We start from the raw sequence: 23535 nt of genomic DNA, 5'->3' as shown, positions 1-23535 counted from the left end.
TCAACCCACCACAGGCTGTTGCATACATCTGTTTAAAAGAAACTTAAAATCCACTGGTTCACATTAAGCATTTGCCAGAATGGAATTTCAGATCAGCATCTGCCTAAAGCTTGCAGACAAGCTTTTTCTATTGTAGAGCTTTTGAGAGAATGATTTCAATCTTAACCACTTTTTCCTATTTCCAAAATCCGACAAAGGTAAGGATTTCCAACACTCATTTACTATCTATACATTATTTGCAGAAGTACAGAGAAGAATAATAATTTTTATATGGAAAAATATAATATTAAAAATCTTACATACAAGGACAACACACAGCAACAAAAGGCTGCTCACAGAATTAGCATCCAGTCTTTCTGTCACCAGTTAAGATGAAACTCCTTTAGGGTGAGTTTTCAATGATGTTATTAAAAGTCTCCTTTTTCTTCTTTTCACACCTCCCCCCCACCACCATAAAGGAGACATGCATTAAAAATAGTAATGTCTAAAACAACATTATTTAATTCTTAGGCACCTAAAGATTTGGCTTTGAGCATCTTCTGAAATCAGCAGTCAGAGGAATCCAGTTTCACGGAGGCACCAATGGCAGAGTTTCTGAAAGCGTCCTCCGAGCTGCGATCCGCAGACATTTAGGGCAGCCTCCAGACTTGAAGCACGCTTTGTGAAAGCATGTTTTGCATTCTGTTTATACATACAAGCAGTTTAATATTCAGGAAAAAAACAATTAAAAAATTAATCAATAGCTATGTTACTTGAAGGATGGTCTATCTAGTTCACCCAAGTATAAAAGTAAACAGAAGCAGTGCAAGGCCATGACAACAACCACCACTGTAATAATTAAACATTTTGGTAAGATTTGCAGGATTTACAATGTATGTCAGCAAGATCTGATAGAGCAGCAGTATAGCACTGTCCCAGGCTCCCTCTCATGCGTAGACCCCAAAAAACCTCCCCCTGCAGCCAAAATTACATTCAGGCAAGTCCCTGGATTTGCTCTCTGAATTCACTGATGCAAGACAGCTGCCACAGGCTGGTTTTCAAAGATACATGCTATCCATGGTTTTCAAATACATATGCAGGTTTTCAAATATACGTGTTTTCAGTGAAGCAAGTTCTCAATGTTTTTCTAAAATAAGTCTGAAGAGTTTTACACACCAAAATCCCCCCAAGGAAGAAAGGAAAATGTTTGGTCTAGAACATACCTGTGCACCTTTTGCATTTGGCAATCTGATATGGAAAGAGCAGATCTGCGCTCTGACAGAATTCACAGATAAACCCCTTCGCTTGACAGAGCTACAAGAACAGCAGAACAGTTGATTTACTTTTAATCCAAGAAAAAAATTTAGGAATGTCAGCAGGGATATTCCTCACACTAGCAGCTGCAAGGACACTAAGAGCCCTGGCTTTTCCTTACCTCACAACCATCCACATGGGAAGTGGAGCTCTTCAGAATATCTTTAAGAAGGGGCAGTAACTGCCCTCGTTTGATCTTCACCAGATCATCCAGTGAGAAGAGATGCAGCTCCTCTGTCAGATGGCTGGGGACCTTTTCAAATTCTTTCAGTACACTGCAAAGAGAAAGAAAAAACAAATCAAGTTACAAAAAGTTGTTTTTTCAAGTATATTTGAAGAATAAGCCTCTTTCACTTCTCTAGTCACCCAGGGATCATACAAGGCAAGTTCCTCCCCTCCCGATTTGATGCCACATTAACAAAAACTGGAGGGTTTGGGATTTAGAATAAAATGTCTGCTTTAAATGCGCATTCCTCAGGAATCGGAGTTGCCCTGCACAGTTATCCCAGCAATTCTTAAAAAATGTGTAAAGGGCTCTCTCCTACCTCAGGAACAGTAGGTAAAATCCCATATAGTATCTAATGCAATAAGCTAGGGTTATTTACTTTTTTTGGCAAAGAGAACTTTGAGGGGTTTTATCCTGCATAGGTCACTGTTGGGTGAAACTACGCTTGTACTGAGTAGCTGAACACTGAAAATATAGCTATTAAAGTATCACCGATGTAGAAGGTACAGTGAGGATCCTAATGTGTATTTTTATAACGGAATCACAGGTGGTTGTCCAGAAGAGAGACATTAAAACACATTTCTATTTAATTTTGGCGAACAACACGTAATTGATGCATAAAAAAATTCCATGTCAAAGAGAGAACAGAACCTACTTTTAAAGCTTATTTTGCTTATGTCTGTTTTTAAAAAGGTCAGCAATTCTGCCATGAAAGTTTTGTCATTCACATGTCTACCTATTAGTTATGTCCATAGTTTGGGAAGGTCAATACCAAAAGTCTTTAATTTGCAGCAACAAGCAAGGTCATGTTTTGGTACTTACCACTTTCGGTTACTACTTTCATCTGAATATGTTTATAAAATAAACTGAATTGAGCATTAAGACAGATTTCTGCAAGAACTCTTTAAACCATCAAGGAACACATTTGTTAAATTTTTTTTTGTTAATTTTTTTTTTTGTTAAATTTTTTTAAAAGACAAATTATCTCAGAGATATACGTGTCTTTGACCTTTTAAGAATGAGTGAGAACCTAAGAGAGAGTATGAAAAAATATACACCCAACAAAAATCATTCAACATTTCAAACCAAATATCTAAGTATGTTAAAAGAAACAGAAAGCTACCACATAAAACCTGTTCTTCACTCAAGATTTGCAGTGCAATAGAAGGAAGTTTTGTTATCAGAATTTTCTCTAATGATTATATTAACTCACTTAAAACTGCACTCAAATGTCTCTAGAGAAGAAGGCTCTATAAGCACCTTAGGTACATTTTAATAAGCTATTTTTCATGCATGATCACGGTCCATACCTTTCACCAAACCTGCAGGTTTTCAAAAGCTTTTTTAAATGAAAAAGCTGTTCTTGTGCCTCCTAAAAGATGAAGGAGAAAAACAAAGCAATTTTTAAATTAAAAGCAATTGCATTTATATATTCTTAAGTGAGGAACTCCACTCTCTGAGTCAGCAACCCTTGTCAGTACATCAAGCTACACCTAAAAATAGGAACTTCACATGCAGCATAGAATTAAACAAATGGATTTTCTAATGCACAAGAGGCCAAGGAAGGCAAAGGCTACTTTTATTCACTGACAAGGGAAGCAATTCCTAATGCTACAAATGGCTCCATGTCAGCACACCAAGATGCTAGACCCAAACCTCTGTAAGAACAGGTAAGTGTCTCCTCAGCCAAGAAAGGAGCGCATCGCAACTTGTAGTCTTCAGCAGAGCACCCTTCCTCAAGTTGTAGGAGGTACAGCCCTTAGATGAGCCAAGGGTGTTTTTTCTAATGGCCCACCAAATTAAGGAGTCGTTCAAAACTTCCAGAGCTTTCCAACAGCCAATTGCCAAGCAGAGGTAAATACTTACTGAAGGAGTCCAGCTCCCCCTCATGAACTAAAATTGGAAACCAATAAGGAAATGGCTCCCAAAGATAAGGGAGGAAATAATGAGAGCTCTGGCATAGGTTGGAAATTTCTCCCTCCTCCTCCTTCATCTGAGGTGAGAGAGGGCAAGTCCCAGAAATGGTGATGGGACAAGCCTAAGTGCCGAGAAACCAACTCTGGCTCCTTCCCACATACACACATGGCAAAGGACAACCTGCCCTAAGGAGTTCTTCCCAAAAGTCTCAGACCCACAAATTGCGGATAAAAAAAAGGCCACACTTACCCTCACCCTGTCCATTTCTTTACTTTTTGTGTAGAGTGCTTTGTTAACACAGGACACATTGAAAATTGGGTGCTGCCATATGCTGTCCAGAAGGTGTTTGGAGAAGTTGCACACGTAGTATTTTTTGAAGTCCCACTTCATCAGTATTCGGGCAGGAATGGAAGACTGGGCATAACTGTGGCAGCAGTCACAAAAGTATTTCCCCAGGTAGTCACAGTAGCGGAGTCTCCTGATATATTCTGCAGGTAGAAAGCAATGAAATTGTGAATGTATCTAACAGTTATGGGACATACTTCTTGTCCTTACGTCTATTCTGTCTAAATAACTCAGATCTACTGGAGTGAGAGGCAAGCGAATTTTTTTTTTTTTTTTAAGTAGAGGGTTTTATTATTGTGGTAAACACATGCACATGGTCTTTACTTTGCATTAGAAGAGAAAGCTTTCCTCATTTCCACAGTTGTCAAATTGAACTGATTATATTTAACACCGTGAGATCTTAGAGAAACCATTGCTGCTTTACCCACAAAAAAGAGACACAAGATAAAACACACAACAAAATACTTCCACCAAATGGAAAGACAAGCTGATCTTGGAGTCACATTTTTGTAATATTATACATAATATAAAGAGGCTTGTGGGTTTTTCCCAGCTATCTCAGCATCTCATGTTTGCTCAAGTTAACATGCCATCACAGATTGTTGACACTTTACAGGCCATCACAAATGCTGTTCTTCTGTGAGCACACACAGAAGAAGTCTTGAAAGCCACTTCAAAGATTTCTTAAGTAAGGTCTGGTTGTCAGACCTGTAAATCATCATGCTTTCAAGGAGCTCAAAAGGTATCACAAATAAAACACAAGCATGATTTTGTGATCAAGATTTAAAGAAAAAAAGTTTTAAAAAGACACCCCAAAAGAGCAAAACCACACATTCCATAAGCTTGCATAAAGCTTCCAAAAAGTCTCTAAAAAGATACTTTTGGAAACGTGTCAACTGGCACAGAGAAAGAATTCTTGAAAGAAACCTTTTGCAAGATGTAAAACCAGCACTTTCCAGCCTGGAAACCTGATTTTTTTAATAACTTTTCCTGTTTTGTTTGTTGACTGTCATGACTTTTTACTGTGTATGAGAAGAACATCTATCAAGTATTGTAGTCCGTCTGCAATGAGACATGAGAGAGTAAGATCCCACTGCCTGTTTTATTATTGCAGGCACATCCAAAAAAGAGATTTTCCTTCTAGCTCAGATAGATCTACCACAATTGTAAAATTATGCTGGTGAAGATTACAGCCTGATTACTAGTAATGGATTTATTAGGTTTTTTTCCCTTTTGATAATACTTACTGCTTTCTATCGGAGTTCCACAACCAACACACGTAAAGTTTTGGGCAGCCACCACTGCATCTCTCCTACATACAGAGGCAAATAGTTACACCTTTCAGCATCCAAAACACAGCTAAGTTAACATTCTCCGAAAGTGCAAGAGAGCTACACTGGCACCAGTGAAAATGTCCAAATTAGGAGCTGACTCCTACTCCTCCACATGATGAGGGGGGTTCTGGAAGGAGACGCAGATTATTATTTTAGTGGGAGTCTCTAAGCTATTCTGTGGAGAATATACCATCCATTTCTGCTTCTAAATATGGCTTGTTGCAAGAATTAAATTCTTTTCCATTTATTAAGGCGGCAGCAATATCAAGGGGGAGGGGGGAAAATCCACATCTGCAACTTAAAAAAATCAACCAGACCTGCAGCAACACAGGGAATTAGCCAGTTTGCCTGCTGAGTGCATTTAACAGCACTTTATGCAGAGTGAGACAGTAGTTTCCCAAACATGACCTGTTTCCTCCCCCCTTTCTGAAAACCTACTAACCATAAAATATCAGCAGGGAAGTGGGGAAACTCTTAAGAATATTCTCCAGGTAGTCTCACAAAATGAAATTTTTAGGAGTCCAGCTAAGCACGCTGCCACCTTAACACCAAACAGTATGTGTATTATCACATGTAAAAGTGCATGTGCCACATTAATCAGCACATGCCAACAGAGGGAAAAAAGACGCCATCTGCTTTCTAGCAAAGCTGGTGACAGACACTGCAGAAGGCTGCGCCATGCACTAGCTCTAACCTTAGGTTCTGTTAAATCACCCAGGCTCCTTCCATCAACCTCTGCAGGTTTTAGACAAATCCCTATGCTGTACTAAACCATGATGCTCAGACCCCTTAGACTTACTTGACTGAAGGGTGAATATTAAATATAATCTGCGATCTTGGTGGGGCCCAGCCAGAAGATCCTCTTAATTTGGATATGATCTTTATTTCTTCAGCCAGATTCAAACTGGACTCAAGCTCTCTTGGAATCTCTTCTTTCAGCACAGACTATTGGAAAAGACAAACTCGTGAAGACGAACAGCCCATCAGCTGGACATACGTTAAATGCTATGAGACATCTCCCTTTATACTCCAGGATTTTAAACTTCAGTTTTCACCTGCATGTAATCCCCACCCAGTTAAACTCCCTCTTATTGATCCCAGAAGAAAGTACATCCTGGTTGTTAACAACTGCACATCTTAAACATGCTGAAAATTGCTAAAGAGAGAAGAAATTTTCTAGAAATTTATCTGAAGTGAACTAATAAACTGTAAGTACCCATCTGATTTTTTTTTTTTTTTTTTTTTAAATGCAGCTTCCTCCTTTCCCTAACAGGGAAGCAGCTGCAGTGAGACAATGATTACTTGGGGAACCGAATAAAAAGCCCGCTGTTTTCGGCTCAGACTCACTCTCTGCTTAGATGAGCTCAGGCAACCAGACAGTTGAAGTACAGAGTCTGTCTGCAACCAGTGTTTTCTGAAAGCTCTGCACAACTCCTGGGCTGTTGCTTCAGCAGAATTGCTGCCTGGTTCAAAAGATGATCTGAAAGTTAAGCAATACAGACAGTGAAAAATAGCAGCATGTCATCAGCAGCTCCGCTGCCTCTTCTACATCCCTGGAAAGTTTTCTCCCATCCCTTCATTCCTATACCCTTGCTTTGATACACCCAGGCCCTCGCAGAGCCACAGTCACCACCCTCCAGCAAGACTCCGGGACCAGAGAAATGCTCTGCTAAGCCAAGCGCCACAGACATTTGCTGTCAAGCAGCATTTCTTCCCCTTCCTTGGGAGGACCAAATTTACCACTCCCACACCTTTCCCCGCCCCAGCCAGAGGAGTCACCAGAAAGCTGGTCCAGCAGAAAAGGTAGTGCCACCGGGCTATCATAGTGAAGATACACAGCATTACCTTTCATCTGGGGCAGCAGACAGATTTTCAAGGTCTTCAAGTTCTGCAGTAAAGGAGAAAATTTTATCAAGCCATCTAAGAAACAAAGCTTTATTACTCAGCACTGTTTTAAATCTACCTTCTCTGTTACCACGGTGTCAGTTTCAAATATATTCATTTTTACAACACCCTTGCTGGATGTGGGAAATAGCCTCAGCCCTGGTTGTAAAACAGGCATAAGGAGTCTTATCTGCTCTGCAGATCTCTGACATCCACTGATGAAGCATACTCCCTAACAGCTATGCATCGTATCATCACCAGCAGCCTCCCTTCAAGAGCAGGAGAATCGGTAAGGAAAGACTAAGTGCCTGCTAGTCCAGGTCCAGCCAGAAAGCACTAGCCATAAATAATAATATACAGAACCAATAGAGCGTACATTAGTTTTTTTGGACGCTAAGAGATATTTGCAGACACCGATCACAAACATGCGAGCTAATGCTATAAACAAGTTAGTAACAGGTGAGATGAATGAAATTAAAGCACATACTTCTTCATTATGTTTATATACACAAAATACACTTATGCAGACAAGGTGTTCACATTGGTAGCATTAGTTTTGGCCATGCATATTGCTGTGAACACAAATGCTTCCCCATTCATACACGTCAAAATAACTCTTGCTACTAGAAATGCAGTTTTGGGAGCTAGTTCTTCATTCTTAGATTAGGGAAAAAGGAGGTGAAGAAATAAGCGAATCTCTAAAACCAAAGGGAGCAATAAAAAAAGCATTTGTTAACAGGAAAAAATAAGATAGAGGTTAAATGTTGCTCAGGCTACTTTTAAGGGTTTCTATTTCTGTATATGTAAAAACCAGAAGGTAATAACCAAGAAACTCAGAATGTCCTGAAGAGAAGCAGAGCACTCGTGACTATAAGGGGACAGACTGCTCTAGTCCTGAAGCGGAGGGAGGGGCTGCCTAAAACCTAATCAACCTCTTTAATTAGGAAATTATCATGTCCTAAATTCTCTCAAACAATGCTGCTTTAGTTGGCTGAGGCTGTGCCAGTTTCACACTTTGCTCACCCACATTCATTGGGTCTAATCCTTAGGCATAATTTCAGTCCCTCAAACCAGCAAATGTATTATTATGTAGAAAGGAAATCCTGCACCACTCTAGTATTTCTGCATGTGTTCTAATAAGGAGTCATGCATACACCGCTCTTTCCATTTTCTGTTGTTATTTCTCCTGTGATTACATCTACTAAGCCAATAGCTTTTCCAAACAATGCAATAGATTCAGATGAAAAATACTGCTGTTTCTGCAGTTATAATTTTAAAGTCTTACCAATAATTACATATTCATCCTCTGAATCACTGTGGCAACAAAATCTGGTAACCTCATGACGTGATGGTAGATGCACTGGGGAGCTGACAGGTAGCAGAGCACAGCCTGTCCGGAACAAAGACAACATCAGTTAAACTTTTCCAGCATATATAGAGTAGCTACAATTACATTTATATTTTTTTTCGCTTACCAAAACTTTAGCACACAGCCTATATTTACAGAGCAATTTTATTCATTTATTTTTATACATACACACAGAAAGCCAATTCTTGGGAGCCTGACATACATCATGTCCCTCAGTTTCTTAGGAAGAAGCTTCCAGAGACTAAAACAAAAGGTTTTATATTATCAGTGGTCTCTCCCTTTCTCACAAGCAAGCACACCATTCATTTTTCTCCACAAGTTATGTGATTTAGACTTTAGACTTAAATTCCATCCCTAAGATCCGTATTACTCAAGAGACTAAAATCTACTTAAAAATGCATGTGCTGACTCAAGCATTACAGTGCCAGGAGCATTTATTATCTTGCCTCAAAACTATATGTGAATGAATACTCTGGGCAGTGTCACCCAAATCAATTACGTGGCCTGATCTGCATACTGCAGAAGCACAGAAGGAAAGAGCCAGGCTTCAAATCCTGCAAAAAAGGATTTAAGCAGAGAGAAGAAAAGCCAACTACAGGCACGCTCTATGGAGAGTTGTGCTTGACACGTGGCATTTCAACCTTACATTTTCTTTTTCATGTAAAAGAGAAAAAAATATAATAAAACACAGATGTGAGCACTCAAAAGGAAGAATATGACCCACAGGGAGAACACAGTTGTGGCATAATGATCCTCAGGGAACACAGCTCTGTTGAGACTCAAAGAAGGTAACAGACAATTTGGTCACAAGCAATGCCCATACTAATTTAGTATTTCCTTAGAGAAAAATAAATGGCAAAGGCTGTCAAACAAGGTTGCATTATAGACTAAGTAACTTGCCTTCATAACCACTGTCTGAAGAGGCAACAGAAGAATCAGACTTCTTCACTCCAGGGTAAGAAGGTAACTCCGAATCAGTGTGATAACTGCCATCTGATCCACTTGTTTCTTCCACACCCCAGGACTCTGCTTGTTGACTTAGGATATTACATTTCATTTTTTCTAACGATGCTATAATCATATCTGCAACAAAAAAGTGCGCGTTTTCCTGGACACAAGATTGGAATGCTCGTTAGTACACAGCATATTTGACATTACTTAAGATGAAGTGAAATATATAATTTCCTCCCATACTTTTTCAACTCAATAAATGAAAAATGTAAGGCTATCTCACCTTTCATTTAAACACCAAAAAAATCCCCACCCCAAGGGCAATTCAGAGACAACATGCAAATGACAACTGCCCAGATAATTGTCTCACCCGTGATTAAAACATACAATTTACTTTTATCTTACCCATCTATTAGATAAAAAGAAACTTGATTACATGCCTAACTGATGAATATGTATGCATTTTAGAGACGTAGTCTTCTAGTTACACTGCATTATTTATTATGCGAGTGTGAATCCATGTAACCTATTTAATTAATAGGGAGCTCTGCAGCTCCCTATTTAATAGGATTTAATTTGAAGTCAGTGTGTAAAAGCAGTTTTGCACACATGCTAACTTGGATGGGGCCAGAAGTGGCAAGTTTTGAAGGGACTGTAGATCTTCAGGTGGTAGGTAGTACAGAAGCTAGTAAAATGCTTTCATGTGTTAAGAGTTAAGGCAGTGAAGTAGGGAATAGGCAGTGAGATAGCTTACACAGTCAACTCAAGGCTGCATAGAAAGTCTGTGGTAAGGGTAAGTGGGAACCTAGCTCCCCTGGGGTTCACACTGCCTTAAATAAAAGGCAACTGTTTCAAAGCTTCACAGTAGCGTTCCCCCACCAGACAACTTCTCCCCATGGTGTCCCTTACCATCTTGCCTGCCTGGGTCACCCATTCTCTGGGAAAAGGGAATTTGTAAAGCCTTTGTAAAGCCTCCAGCACCACTGAGACATCCAGACAAACCTGGGGCTCCTTGCCCCAGTGTCACTGCTGTATCCCCTGCTTCCTGTGATGTAGCAGAGCATCCCACCAGCCCCATCTGCGCTACTGCTGCTGGCCTGGGCACAGCTTCCCAGCCCAGGCTCAGCTCAAAAGTGGATCATGGAGCTATAGGTGCACTCAGGTGCAGAGATGCCCAGGATACTCTCCCCCTCTCCCCTCAGCTGCATGTGTTTGCATTATGCAAAGCTAAACCTCTGTCTAAAAAAAACATGGCAGTATCTAAGGCTAGAGATTCTGAGTGCAGAATAATTAAAGCTTCACAAGAAGTGGCTTATGCTCAGAAAATTGTACCACTCAACATCAGTATTCGTGACAACCCCTACAATGTGTAGGGGAAGCATGAAGAAAGACATCAGTGTTTAGAAATAACCAAATCTTAATGAGCACAACAGACATCACTGCTTTCTTATTGTCCACAGCCAAATGCGTTTAGAAGAGATTAATCTCAACATTAGAGAGAGCCCACAAGTCCCTGTGGGTGTTTGAAGAGACTTTTATCTTTTCCCTAACACTGATTAACAGCCTTTGCTTGGTGCACAGTTTCTCCAGAGACAACTTTCAGTGAACTTGAGGACACACCATTACCAAAGGAAAGAATTTAACAGCATTTTTCCTTTTGGGAGATAAAAAGGGTATCTCCCACTTAGAAGATTCAAAAAGCCTGTGTGGCACTAGTTAACTCCAAATTAGTGACAGAGCACAGCACATCAGCATGTCCTGCTGATAAAAGCAATTATGAACATATCTAAGAGCTGTGTTGCAAAAAGATGGAACAGTATACAGGCACTCCTGTACTCAGCATGACTATCAGCTTTCAGCTCTGCCTCCTGCTAGGTCCACCACCCTAGGAAGCAGTCCCAACTCAGCTGTGACACACCAACCTTCTCATTTCTCTTCCCTCCTCCTCGCATCAGTGGAAAGTCCCTCTAGATTATCTGGCCCATCTCCTTCCTGGCACACGACTACAACTCTTAGACTTGCTGACACTACATGCACCTTAGTTTTCACTCTCCTAAGTCTCAAAGAAATTATTTCGCAACATAAAAGTGTTTTGGGGTTTTGTTTGTTTCTGATTTTTTTTTAAGGCAGCCTCACTCATAACAGACTGAGCTCTTGATATCTTTTAACCTGTAATCACATCAGCCCTTAACCATCTGCATAGGAGAAGTAGCTGGTGCGATTTTGCCTCACTCAGTAGTTCTCAGATTGTGGTTTCTAATCCAGATATCTACTCACTGGTCTCCTGGTGACTGAAAGCAAATTACTTTGGTTTTGGTTCCCACATTACAGAGAGAAACATCATCTCCTTTCTGAAACAGCTTTCACAAAAAGCAACATGAAAAGCTAGTTCACAAGTTTGTTGGGTTTTGGTGTGTGATTTATTGGGTGGGGTTTTTTTTTTGCTTTATTTTGTTTTCAAAATGCACCTTAGGGATGCTGAGAGCTTCAAATCAAATGCAGAACTTGCCACTCCAGTAAAACTAGTGCTGTGCACAAAGATGATTACCTCTTGGGCCCAGGACATGGGACCACATGCACATCCACAGTCCAACAAAAAAATCTCCTTTCTAGGCACATTTTTAAAGGTCTTTTTTATTGAATACTACTCACTGCCTTAACTAATTATAACATTAACCTCTCTTTTCCAATTGTTAGAAAAGATTAACATTTAGCACACAGCTGTGTGACAGCATTATCTTCTCATCTTCATCTCTGTTTATAAGCTCAAATGGGCTGCCTATCTGGCAACACACCTAAGACTGTTTGGGCCCCTTATGCAAACGAGAAACCATGAGAAATTGCTTAAATTACTGCAGATGTTACAGTTACTGTGCTTGTTATTCGTATTGTAATTATTTTACAGCAATCTTACATGCTTATCATAAGCACACACACACAAAAAAACCCAACCTCTCCCTATCTCCTGATAGTAAAAGCATGAGGTAAATCCCATCCATATGCATGTAGCTGCAACAAATTCTATGTAACATATTCTAACGTAACTTTAAAGTGACTATAATAATTTTCAAGTTTGGTCTCAAGGAATGTATAGGAAAATAATGGAAAGAAAAGCAGAAATTTATAGTGTTCTAAAATATTTCCATTATTTTAAAATAAAATACTTACTTAATGGATTAAGAGTAAAAATAAATGAAGAAATAGGAATTTTAGGTTTGTAGGTTCACTCACAGAGGTGAAAGAGAGGGAAGATACAGTATTTGTAAAGATTAGTCCATCTATCAGAACATTCTGCCATTGAGAAACACCTCCTGTCACTTGGTTTTGCCACTATAAAACAGAAAAAACATTATGACAATAGTCTTTGTTGTCCTCACCTTCTCCACGTCTTCTGGAAGCATGCGGATGTCCTGCAACGAACGATTGCAGGGTATAGCACTTATGTTCAAAGGAGAAGTAGAACCTGTGGGTATAACAAGAACATTTATGAGTTATTTCTTTCTCTGCAGCTCCCAGGATGTGCGCAGGGCGATTTCCAGAAAGCAAAGCAACCTTTTTTCCCCCCCCAAACTGAATACCATTGGGGCTGGAGGCTGTGATGGAAGTTAAGGAGAAGGAGAGAGAAATGTGAGGAACACGTTGGCATTTGAACTACCCTGGCAACCTGATGCATGAGTATCAGCTACCAGAGAAGCAGAGTTTGAATGCCATGTGGTGACAGCACCACTGTGCTCCCAACACCAGCCCTCTCCCAGCTACAGCCTGAGCTGCTGGGGACAACCACAGCCAGAACCTTGGGCTGGGATTACAGCAATGCTCTGCAGTTTGCAACACAGCCAGCTAACACTGCTCTCTGCTCATTCACAGTAGCTGGAAGAAAAAGAAATCTCACTGTTGTCGGAGCATGCAGAGAGACGCATCACTCCAAGATTCCCTGAATCACTGCTGGTATTGTGTGACTACAGCAAGTTGGGAAAAAACTTTGCCATTATGTTTCCATACCTCAAGGATATCTCCCTCCTGTTTCCAGATGCAACCCATACCGCATAGTAATATGTACAACTGGGTCGGATGCATTAGCCACAGTACTCCCTGCTTCCCAGAATAGCAGTTTTGTTTTCCTGGCATTCACTGCTAAGTACGACAAGCATGTGAAACTAAATTAAACTCTTTTTCCCGTTAAGAACTTTTCACTATACAGCAGAGCATGTATATGGTTTTCTACAGACATAGGCTGTACCCTGGATTGCTTTTTATACATAAATATATACAGTCACAACTTCTTCCCCATAGAATTGAAGGTGTTGGATCATGCCCTCATGTTTTGTTTTCAAAGCACTCACAAGCACTGTTACCAGAAATTTTCTGGAAGGATGACAAAGATTATATATAATGTCTGTGGATGTACACACTAATGAGATATGAAAGGAAATGACTCCTGGTTTTTACACTGACTGGTGTTTGTTTACTACCTCTTCTTTGACCTTATAACCAAGCAATTTCTCTGTTTCACTGTGGTGATGTTTACAGGATAAAATATACCATATCTGAATGCTACCACCACACATGCCATTTAAAGTTGTTGCATATAAGAGGGGTTAATCAAAGGCTCTTTGTAATAATAATAATAATAATAATAAAAACACTGCTGAATTTGTTTAAAAGCACAGAAAGGCTGCAGAGGTCCCACAAAGTGTGAGAATAATTTCCGAAAACATTTTCTCCAACTAAGGGCACTGAACTCTCAGGCCTAGTTTAGATTCTTTATATTGCCTTATTTATAGAAACCCTGCTATGCTGCCCTGTGCATTGGTGACATCAGGCTGGAAAATCAACACTGTGCTCGAGCGTAGCGAGACAGACGTTGTGTTTTTGTAAAGAATTATTAATACCTCCATTGTGTATACCATGGAAGAAAAAAGGAACGACTGATGATCTGACTTTTCAAAACCGATTTAATCACTGCAAAGTCATTACGTAATTAGGTTATTTTCATGCCTATTTGATGAATCATCTTACCAGATAAGCAGTGTACGGGGAGTACAGGTAAGTGCTAAGGGCTCTACAGCTTAACAGAAGCCTACATCCTCATCAGTTAAAATAACAAACATTACTCTCTGAACTAGAAATAATAAGCAAAAATAAGGAAATGGGAAAATTATGCTTTTTTTTCTTTAAAATATAAGATGCAAGTCATCTTAAATATTGTTTTGAAATCTAATGGGAGCTTTCTCTCTTGCTTACTTCTTGCATCCCACTTGCATCTTTAAATGAAAAGAACGAAAAGTGGGAAGGAGCATGGGGAAGGAGCCCAGTGCATCCAGCAATGGGACACAACTCTGGGTCTGATGCAAAAAAAATTATCTGGTTGCCCTTCTGCTCCTGCGCAGTGGAGCTGCCTGGAGGCTGCTGAGGCTGGGGAAAGAGCCCTCAAGAGTGGCAGAAGGAAGTGACCTTGATGTACACAGAGGTTAAAAGCAAGAACAAGCCCTGTGAACTGCCAGTGACGCAGCAGCCACAACGAAGTCCCCAGAAAATACCAATTAAGTCGCAGGGTCTTCATTAACAATGATGGAGGTTGCATGACACCAGGGGATGGCCCTTAAAAATATGAACAAGTCCTAACAGGAGTCTCACAGGACCAGCAGAAAATCCCACTAAAATGTTAAATACCACTGAAAAAAATTATTTATTACAATTTAAGTCATCTTATGTCATTTTCTTACGTCTGGTGCATCCCTCACTCTCCTGCAAGAAACTGAAGTGAGAAACCACCACCTCCGAGATAGCGATGGAAAGGAAGGCCAGTCAGGAGATCATCTTGTGTAATTCCCGCATTCAAATAAAGGGATTTATTTCTTCTTTTTCAGTTTGCCATTCGCACATTGCAGGGGAGAATGAGACCTCACTCCCCCCACTCTGGGCCACCCAGCAGCGAGTTAAATGGCTGGAGGCACCAAGGAACGATGAAATGCAGGAATTCTCAGTTTGTACAGAACAGACCAAAGTCTGATTCAGACAGAGCCCGCCTCGTTGCGCTCTGTCCATCCATCCAATACAGGATCCTGGTTCCCGTGAGGATTATTTGTCAGTAAAATCAAGGACACTACTTCTTCAGTCACCTGGCTGCCATGTCCCTCTGTTTGCTTTCTGGAGACCCAACAGCGTTACTGACCCATCGCAAGCTTGTGACATGTCCTGCCCGTGCCGGAAGATCGAGTCACGCACGGTTTCTTTGTTCTTACATACGTGCCCGCCTGCGCCTCGCAGTCCCTGCTGACACCGAGAGCCTGGGCTGTGTTTTCCAGACCTGGCTACCCAAACCTGCATGACTGGCCCCGGCTGGCTCCAACCGCCGGCTCTGGTTTCCTCCTCCCTGCCGGGCATGACTCAAACACACTGGGCCAACAAAACGCCCAGCAGAAGGAAACAACCGTAATCGTCGCCATACTAACTGTTGACAAAATCCTGTCCCAGATGACAAAGTTATTACTATTAAAAGCTCCCAGTCCGGCAACAGCATGTGCCTATTTGAGATCTTTCTGCCAACTTGCAGGAGTTCTGGGTGAATAGCTAGGGAGCACCAGAGCTTAGAAGTGGAGCTCAAGGGAACGTCACCACTAGGACTACTATTGTCCAAAGGGAGAAAAAGCCTTTGCCATTTTATTTATCATACAACTACAATTTGTATTATAACTCCCTTCATTTCCAGTAGAAAAATCAGGCCTTGGTTGCACCGTCTTTCTGGGGCTCAACATCTAGTAAGAATAAGCCCTTAGATACCGATAACACCCTTTATAAATAAAATAATGTTTAAACTCACTGCAGCTAAGGCCACTTGTATCAGTGTTAGGTATTAAACCCGAGGGGAGTCTGCTGTCCCAGCCCAGAGGCAGGGGCCCGGGCCCACAGCCCAGGAAGGCCGGAGAACCTCCCGAGGAGGCAGGCGCAGCCCTGAGGCCAGGCCAGCCGCTCCGCCGGCCATCTTGGGGACGCTGCGCTGAGGGTCCTGACTGAACAGGCCCTTGCCTACGGGCCTGTGCCGCCCTCAGCTCCTTGCCACCGCAGGAACAGGAGGCACCCTTTGCTAGCAGCCCTCAGTCTGCGTCTCTCCGCAGACAACACGTGGGATATCTGTACAGCTGGAAACCAGTGAGGGGTGAAAAGGTCCTGATCTGTATTGGAAGGGGCTACATGCCTCTGAGATGGCAGGTACACTTGGAAAGGGGAAAAGGAAAAGTAGTCCAGCTCTGGCACAAGCCAATTTCGTCATAATGAGAATGGATGTTAAGGTCCTGCCTCCAAAAGACTCGGAATTGAAGGACTCCCTCTCCTCCAGCTCATGTCAAACACAAGGAGACATCCCAGTGAGCCCACACACCCCAACGGATCACTACCAAACACCCAGAGCCACGTTATCTGCTTTTGGGAGAAAGGCAACGGTGAAGACCAAATGGTGGAAGTCTCATCCAGTGGATGTTCTACATTGACCACAGCTCAGCGATTTTTACATTTTACCAAAGGGTGAGTATTACAGAAGCATTTCTACGTCACAAGACAGAAGACTGCCGCAAGCCAGAGCGTCTCCCATTTCACCGCGTCCAACCCGCTGGTTCTCCTTTGTTTTGAAGCTTTCTCTCTCTCCCCTCTCCCCTATTTTGAACAACAGCGCTTGTCTAGTCATTCATAATCATCACAAACAAGGGCCATATGACTTCAATTACAGTCATCTTTCCTAGCACAGAAATCTTAAAACAAAAACGGACCTGTAAAGTTACCTGTTTGATTGACTGGCTCTGACTTGGAAAGTCCACTGGAAGAATTGCCGTCACTGTTGCTGACAGGCGCAGGCTCCAATTCATCAGGGTATTTCAACAGATCTGCTGGTTTACCAACAGTTGAGTCGGAAAGAACTGTTGTGAAAGTCCAGTCTCGTTCGGGAGGGGTATAACGTTCTTTTCCAGAATGCACAACAGCCGATGTGACAGTGCCTCCTGTTAATGTCACCTGGGTAAAGCAGTCTCGCTTCAGAGGGGACACGTCTGAAAGAGTGAAACCATTCAAGGAGGAAGCAGCAGGATCCCCATCAGAGTAACGAGGACAAAAGAAAGTATCCAGCGAAGGTTTAGAGGAATCGCAGCGCGTGTTGTCCCAACACGCCCGGTGCCTTGTAAACCGAATGTCTGTTTGTGTACAGGCAGCGTTGCGATGTGCAAAATCGCTGTCGTCACAGCTATCCCCGTCACTGCTTTCTTCCCACCGTTCCACGTCACTGTCCGGATGTTCAGCTCCCTGCATTGTGGTCTGCTCTGGCACCAAAGAGGGCTTCAAACCAGATGCATTTAAAACAGACACAAGAATGTCTTTGATAGCTTCAGCACTGTCTGGGTACGACCCAAAACCTCCAGCATGTCCAATCACTGCTGGTCTTGAGTATTCATCTGTTCAGAAAAGGGAAGAAACCAAGAGGTTAGGAAACAATCCTAAAAAAAGGTTAGTTTACAACGTGAATAAAATGCACATTATTTTTGACATGGGTGAGAAGACAGGAAAGAACTGAATTCACATACCACTTTCTGCTGCCTCTTCCTGCAAGAAAGCTCTTGCTTGCTGCAGTGAGGAAGCAGTTCTGTCATTGATAAGGCTAGGTAATAAACCAGCAGTAAAGTATGCTGCAGCTAGCCAAACACAATTAGTTAAGACTTCAATGGTGACCGATTGTCAGTGTGCTCGAAAACATCATTGTTCTACAAAACTGGATGAGGTACAGTTACCGGTACAGGTACTGGTTCTATTGCCAGTAAAAAGAGAAGGTCACATTATAGCAAGACATATGGAGTATCAATACACTAGGAAGAAAAAAAAAAATACACTTAGTAATAAAAGGTCACATGCTTGCACGCTTCAGTCAGACACTCCTCCTCATGTGGAAAAGGCTAAAGTAACCTTCAGTCCATTATTCATAGGGGTGGCAACATTTATGGGAACCCATAGAGAAAATTAGCTCTGTCACAGCGAGTTCATTACAATGCCTCTGAAGTAAAAGTACTGCCTTGCCACGGTCCTAAGTTACCTACTGCAAAACTGAAGTTCAACAGAAAGTGGAAAAACTGCTTTTAGTGGGAAACATGGCAACTTTAGCATGATGTACAAGTGCATACTGCAACCAGTAGCTATTCAAGAATAAATTGAAGTCCTATACCTTGAACAAAAAGCTTCGCAGGAACTGTCATCACCCAAGCAACGGAGAGATTAAACACAAAGTCTATGTTCAAGAAGAAACTATCGACCACATCATGACAACAAAGTTAACAACTGTCTCTTTTGGGCAAGATAAGTGAGTTGTAAAATTCTAAGAATAGATACAATCAAGAAGATTCATTTCCAGGGCAAAGAACTCCTAGTTAGGACCAACAGGATTGTTAAACACTGCTGGTGAAAAAAGCAGGAAGTCTTGCAGACTGCACTTTGCCCAGAGGTTGCCCTCCGTGGACATATCTCAAAGAAAAACAGTAAACCTCTCCACGAGTCACTCGCCTGGAAGCCAGAATGCACTCAAACTGCATGATAAGAAAGTTCACTAATGAAGGGATCAAAACCCCCACATACTTTGGAAAAGCAAGACTATATAAAGAGCAGTCCTCATCAAGAGAAAGCTGAAAAAATTATTAAGAACGTCACGTACAAGCTATACTACAAGAGCTGCTAGCAATGCTGTCCTAGTAAAGCCAGGTCAAAATTAGCTGAAGAGTTCATCAGTGATTGGGACCAGCCACCTGCCACTGATCAGGACAAAGCTCTTGCAGAAACAGCAGAAAAACTGCACATTTTACTGCCTGCACTTGCAAAGAAACACTTTGCCAATGTAGCCAGCCATAGCAGCGTAAGGGCAGGAATGGGAAAATAAAAGCTAGCTGACTTTCAAACATGTATTTTGATCTTTTCAGGAAAAGAAAGCAATTTTGGTAACTGTCAGAGGTTTCAATTGCACAGGAATATCTTAACTTGGGCTGAAAACAGCACCTTTTCTGTGTCTTACTGTCTTCAACTCTTCTGTTCTGCTTGCCTATTGCAAAGCCCATCCCGACAGCCTTTCCATCCCCTCTCATCCTTTGTCATCTCCACTACTCCAGCACCATGGAGCATCTCTAGCACTAATCATAGAACCATGCTGACTTACTCTGCTAAATACTTGTTCTTAGTGGATTGTAAGAGAAAAAAAAACAAGTTTTAAAAATTTAACTCGTGCTTCTGCTCTTGCCAAGCTTAAAAAAAAACCCCACAACAACAACAAAAACCCCCAGACAAACCAACCCCCCCACATTTTAAAGCTATTACCAGAAATAGGTTAGTTCCAATTAAAAACCCAAAATATCAAGTTCAGTTTTGCAACTGATACTCATGTGAGTAATTATGGTAATCTGTTAAAATCTGAGAAACTATTTCTTGAATGAACAAGGAGTTAACCTGCCAAGAATCTTCTGAACAGTTCAAGTATTTTACTCTTGAGCATTCAAAATGCCAGCATAAGTAAACTGGCCAAACTACCATTTAAAAGGCAAAAACCCCGTACTTTCAAATTGTATAATATACTTTCATGTTGTCCCATCTTCAAAGCGAATAAGCAAGGTTCTCTCTTCAACCAGACTATACTTGTTTAGTACACACAATCATCGACAGCTTTTGCTAGCACTACAAGCACCAGCAAAGCTCCCCAGAGGGAGGCATTTTAGAACAAATTGGCATACCTGAGAGAACGGAGATTTGAGGTGTCGGAGCAAGGCAGCTAATCCTCGATGAGGGATTTGAAGAATATGCTGACTCCGTGAAAGCCACCCTTAGGCTTTCGTGGTTTAACTAGAACAAGAACACACAGGCAGACTATTTGGTTATAAGACAACAGTACACTGGTAATGATAGCCCCAGTTTCACAGTCATCCCAGCAGGAAGAACACCATGCTAAGGCCTGCCAACGGTCAACTAACGACTGCCTATATTTCTGGTTGTCTGAAAATCTCCCCAGAAGCATGCACTGCCTGAAGAGCACTGGCATCTTAACTCTGTATCTTGCATTTCACTCCAGAAAGGCAGGTGACCAAAAGAAACTCTCCACAGTAGGAGAATTATACATGTGCATAAGGCATATACAAGATAAAATCCTAAATCAGATGTCTATGTATCTGTCAAAACAACAGCAATGAAGTGGAAAAGAATTCAAGGAACCACCAATCTGTTGCTGGAAGCACGGGCCTGTTTAGATGTATACAAGATATGATCTATATCTATGAGGCCCTGACTCCACAAGCACCTGATGCATGTGCTGCTTGATCTCCCAGCTGTGTCAACTGGCAGCAAGTGTGGTCACATAATCACATCTGCCTAATCTGATAGAACATAGTACATGTGGTTCACGTCAGCAATGTGGTTGACCCAGCATGGAGCGAGACGCAACACAAATAGATAATGCTTGACCTTGCGTACAGTCTGCCAGTATAAGCTGACAAAAATTTTGAATGCATTTGAACTGACTGAGCAGGTTTATACCAGATCAGCATTTTGCTTTGTGCAGTCATGATGCTTCTGATTTGATATTTCAAACCCCAAAGCCGGATTTACCATATTATCAAACCAGCGTAAACTGAACCAGGGCAAGCAGTTTAGCGCAGATACCGAGGGGCTTATTCCAACAAGGGAGTAAGATACACTCAGGACACCAAAGCAACAGGTCTCCTCCCCAAGCTCACAAATTCCTTGGGAGGGTCACACATTCGCCTCCCGCTCCCCGTCCACTACCTCAAGTATGTCAGGGACCTGCAAAGCACATCACAGAAGCCAGAGAACTCAAAGGGGTGCCTGCTCCGATAAGCACATCATTAAAAGGCACTTAACCAGGGTGTACCTTGTACCTTCTCCCCACTCGCAGACATCAGTGAGATGTCTCCACACAGAAGCATCGCCAGGATGCCTCTCGCCCTCCCCTGCACCCTGTGATCCTATGCAAAGAGAAGGGAGTTAAAAGGTGTGCTGTCCTCTGCCACCCAGTGTTGACCTCTACGTTCCCCACATGGTTCCATGGGAGAGCAAGGTGACTCAGAGCAGATCTAGTCCAGATACCCTTCAGACTCATAGAAAGCAGAAGATGTTAAAACCCACAAAGAATTTCCCTTTTAACTGAAGAATTTCAGGCCAAAAATAGTATGCTGAATTTCAAATATTTAGTGTTTGATTATGCCGGTGCTTAGAAAAATACTCTTTTCAGTATCTGATAGTGCTTTCTTTTTTTTTTTTTCCCTCTGCACTAATTTGGAGAAACTGTCATGTAGGCAGGCTTTATACATATAAATATCATATTGCCAATATTACTGAATAAAGTAGCTCTTACAGGAACTCATTTTTTATTAATTACTTTTATTTTTAAAAAATGTTTTTAATATCAGCAATTAACAGACTGTACCTCTTAGGATGCAAGCACCACAACTGCCTGACACCAGGGTGAATGCAAGTACTTTATCAGTAACCATAAGTGTTAACAGTGCTAAGTTTTAAGATTTTACCTTTTTTTAAACAACCCTCCCATCTCTTAGATCTTATCAGAGGCAACCTGTGTTCTGAGAATTCGGATAAAAGATTTCCATTTACTTTCAAGATGTTACGATTTCAACTATATCACAGATTGGGAAAGAGCTCCTTCAAACAGCAAAACAAGCAAAGAAAATTAAAGAGCACTTATAAGGAAATATGACAACAGAGGTGCATGAAAATTACCACAACATGCTGCCATAAGCAATAAAAGCCACTGACAGCTCGACACCTTTCATAGCATAAGTGAGTCAGCCTTCCCCCCAACATTGTGACTGTATTTCCAAAATTAACTCCGTAATGAAACCGCCAGCATTTAAAAATAAATTATCTACCACAGCCACTGACATCCAAAAGCCATTTTTTGAAAAAAGTCCCCCCAGATAACGAAAACACTGAGCCAACAACATTTAGACGCCTTCCTTGCCTTACCTTTTTAGAGCAGGGGTGCTGGAAAACTTCTGTTCCGCTGTAGCTGGCTAGAGGTACTGCACGGACAGACATGATGGGAAAGCATTCATTTTTCGTTGTTAAGTACCTGGAAGCAATAAGGAAAGAATTACAATCACCACCACGTTAACCGCGATTCTCCATGTGTTTTGCAGGCTCTACGTTTAATATTCTGAACTGTTTTCGGTCTTGACTGTGCATGTTTATAAGCTTAGCGAAAAGCAGAGCTCAGCAACAATGGAAATCTGTGTTAAAAAGAGCCTAATTTAGATTTAAAAAAAAAAAAAACAACAACAAAAACCAGCACAACGGGAATGCCTACCACAGGCAGAAAAGGAATGTATTGATCTGTTGTACCCCGCAGTTTGTTGTAAAAGGAGGAAGAGACGGAGCGGAATCGGCGGCAACGAAGCCCCCGTGCTACGGCTCGGTAGCAGAGAGGCTGCTCTCCCCCGGTGCCGGGCAGGGGAAGGCACCGGCGATGAATAAAGCCCGGCGCTGCCCTCTCGGCACGGCGCTGGAAAGCCGCGTAGCCCTTCACACGGAAGCGCTCAGCCTGCCGGAGCGCTCTGGAACGCGTTTAATCCGGAGAGAGGCACCGAGACAGCCCGCCGCCCGAGCGCCTCCCGCCCCAGCAACGCGCACCACGCGCCCTGCAAGACACCGGCCTCCGCCCGGCCACGGCTCCCCGTCCCCACCTGCAGCCGCGGCGCCCGGCTCCTCCGGTCGGCGAGCAGCGCTCCCGCCCGCCGGAGCACGGCGCGGGTCCCGCCACCTCCCGCACTGCAACTGCAGCAGTGGCGGCGGCCGCCGGCCCTCCCGCTGCGGGGGAGCGGAGCATCGCCCCGGGGCGGGGCCGCCCCGGGAGGGCGGTGCTTCCCGGCGGCGCGGGGCTCCGCCCGCAGCCTCGGCCGCGGCGAGGGCCGGCAGCGGCGGTGGGTCCGTCAGCCGGCGCGGTGCGACCCGGCTCTCTGATAACTGCAGGCCAGGCCTCGGTGCCGCACCACAACTTGGAGAAAACAGAACCCAACGAAACCAAACAAACCCAACCCAAACAAATCCAAACAGCAACAAAAACCACCTGTGAGGAGCGGCTCAGGGCTCCGGGTTTGTCTGGTTTGGAGAAAGGGAGGCTGAGGGGTGAGCTCTGCTCTCTACAGCTTCCTGAGGAGGGGGAGTGGAGAGGG

At 42.5% G+C, this 23535-nt stretch overlaps 1 protein-coding gene across 1 annotated transcript; it reads right to left on the bottom strand.

The window, feature by feature from the left end:
- Positions 1–506: 506 nt before the first annotated feature.
- Positions 507–22402, bottom strand: RUBCNL (rubicon like autophagy enhancer). Its single transcript, XM_009810278.2, has 15 exons — positions 22331–22402; positions 20068–20176; positions 17098–17760; positions 12697–12782; positions 9269–9476; positions 8285–8389; positions 6961–7003; positions 6463–6595; positions 5915–6060; positions 5029–5093; positions 3686–3924; positions 2830–2891; positions 1415–1568; positions 1203–1293; positions 507–681 (listed from the first exon to the last, which is right to left on the bottom strand). Exons 1-15 carry the CDS (start codon positions 22400–22402, stop codon positions 569–571), a joined length of 2289 nt encoding a protein of 762 aa, XP_009808580.2. The 3' UTR covers positions 507–568.
- Between the last annotated feature and the right edge of the window lie 1133 nt (positions 22403–23535).

The sequence above is a fragment of the Gavia stellata genome, chromosome 1 (assembly GCF_030936135.1).
Source record: "Gavia stellata isolate bGavSte3 chromosome 1, bGavSte3.hap2, whole genome shotgun sequence".
In the NCBI taxonomy this organism is placed as follows: Eukaryota; Metazoa; Chordata; class Aves; order Gaviiformes; family Gaviidae; genus Gavia; species Gavia stellata.
Note: the sequence above shows the minus strand (reverse complement) of the source record. Positions and strands in the feature narration are given on the sequence as shown.

Coding starts and splice junctions, on each gene's coding strand:
- RUBCNL (XM_009810278.2), bottom strand. CDS start 22,402: ATGTCTGTCCGTGCAGTACCTCTAGCCAGCTACAGCGGAACAGAAGTT. Junction 20,177..22,330: donor AGCACCCCTGCTCTAAAAAG/GTAAGGCAAGGA, acceptor TTCTTGTTCTAG/TTAAACCACGAAAGCCTAAG. Junction 7,004..8,284: donor GGATGAATATGTAATTATTG/GTAAGACTTTAA, acceptor CCTTTACTGCAG/AACTTGAAGACCTTGAAAAT.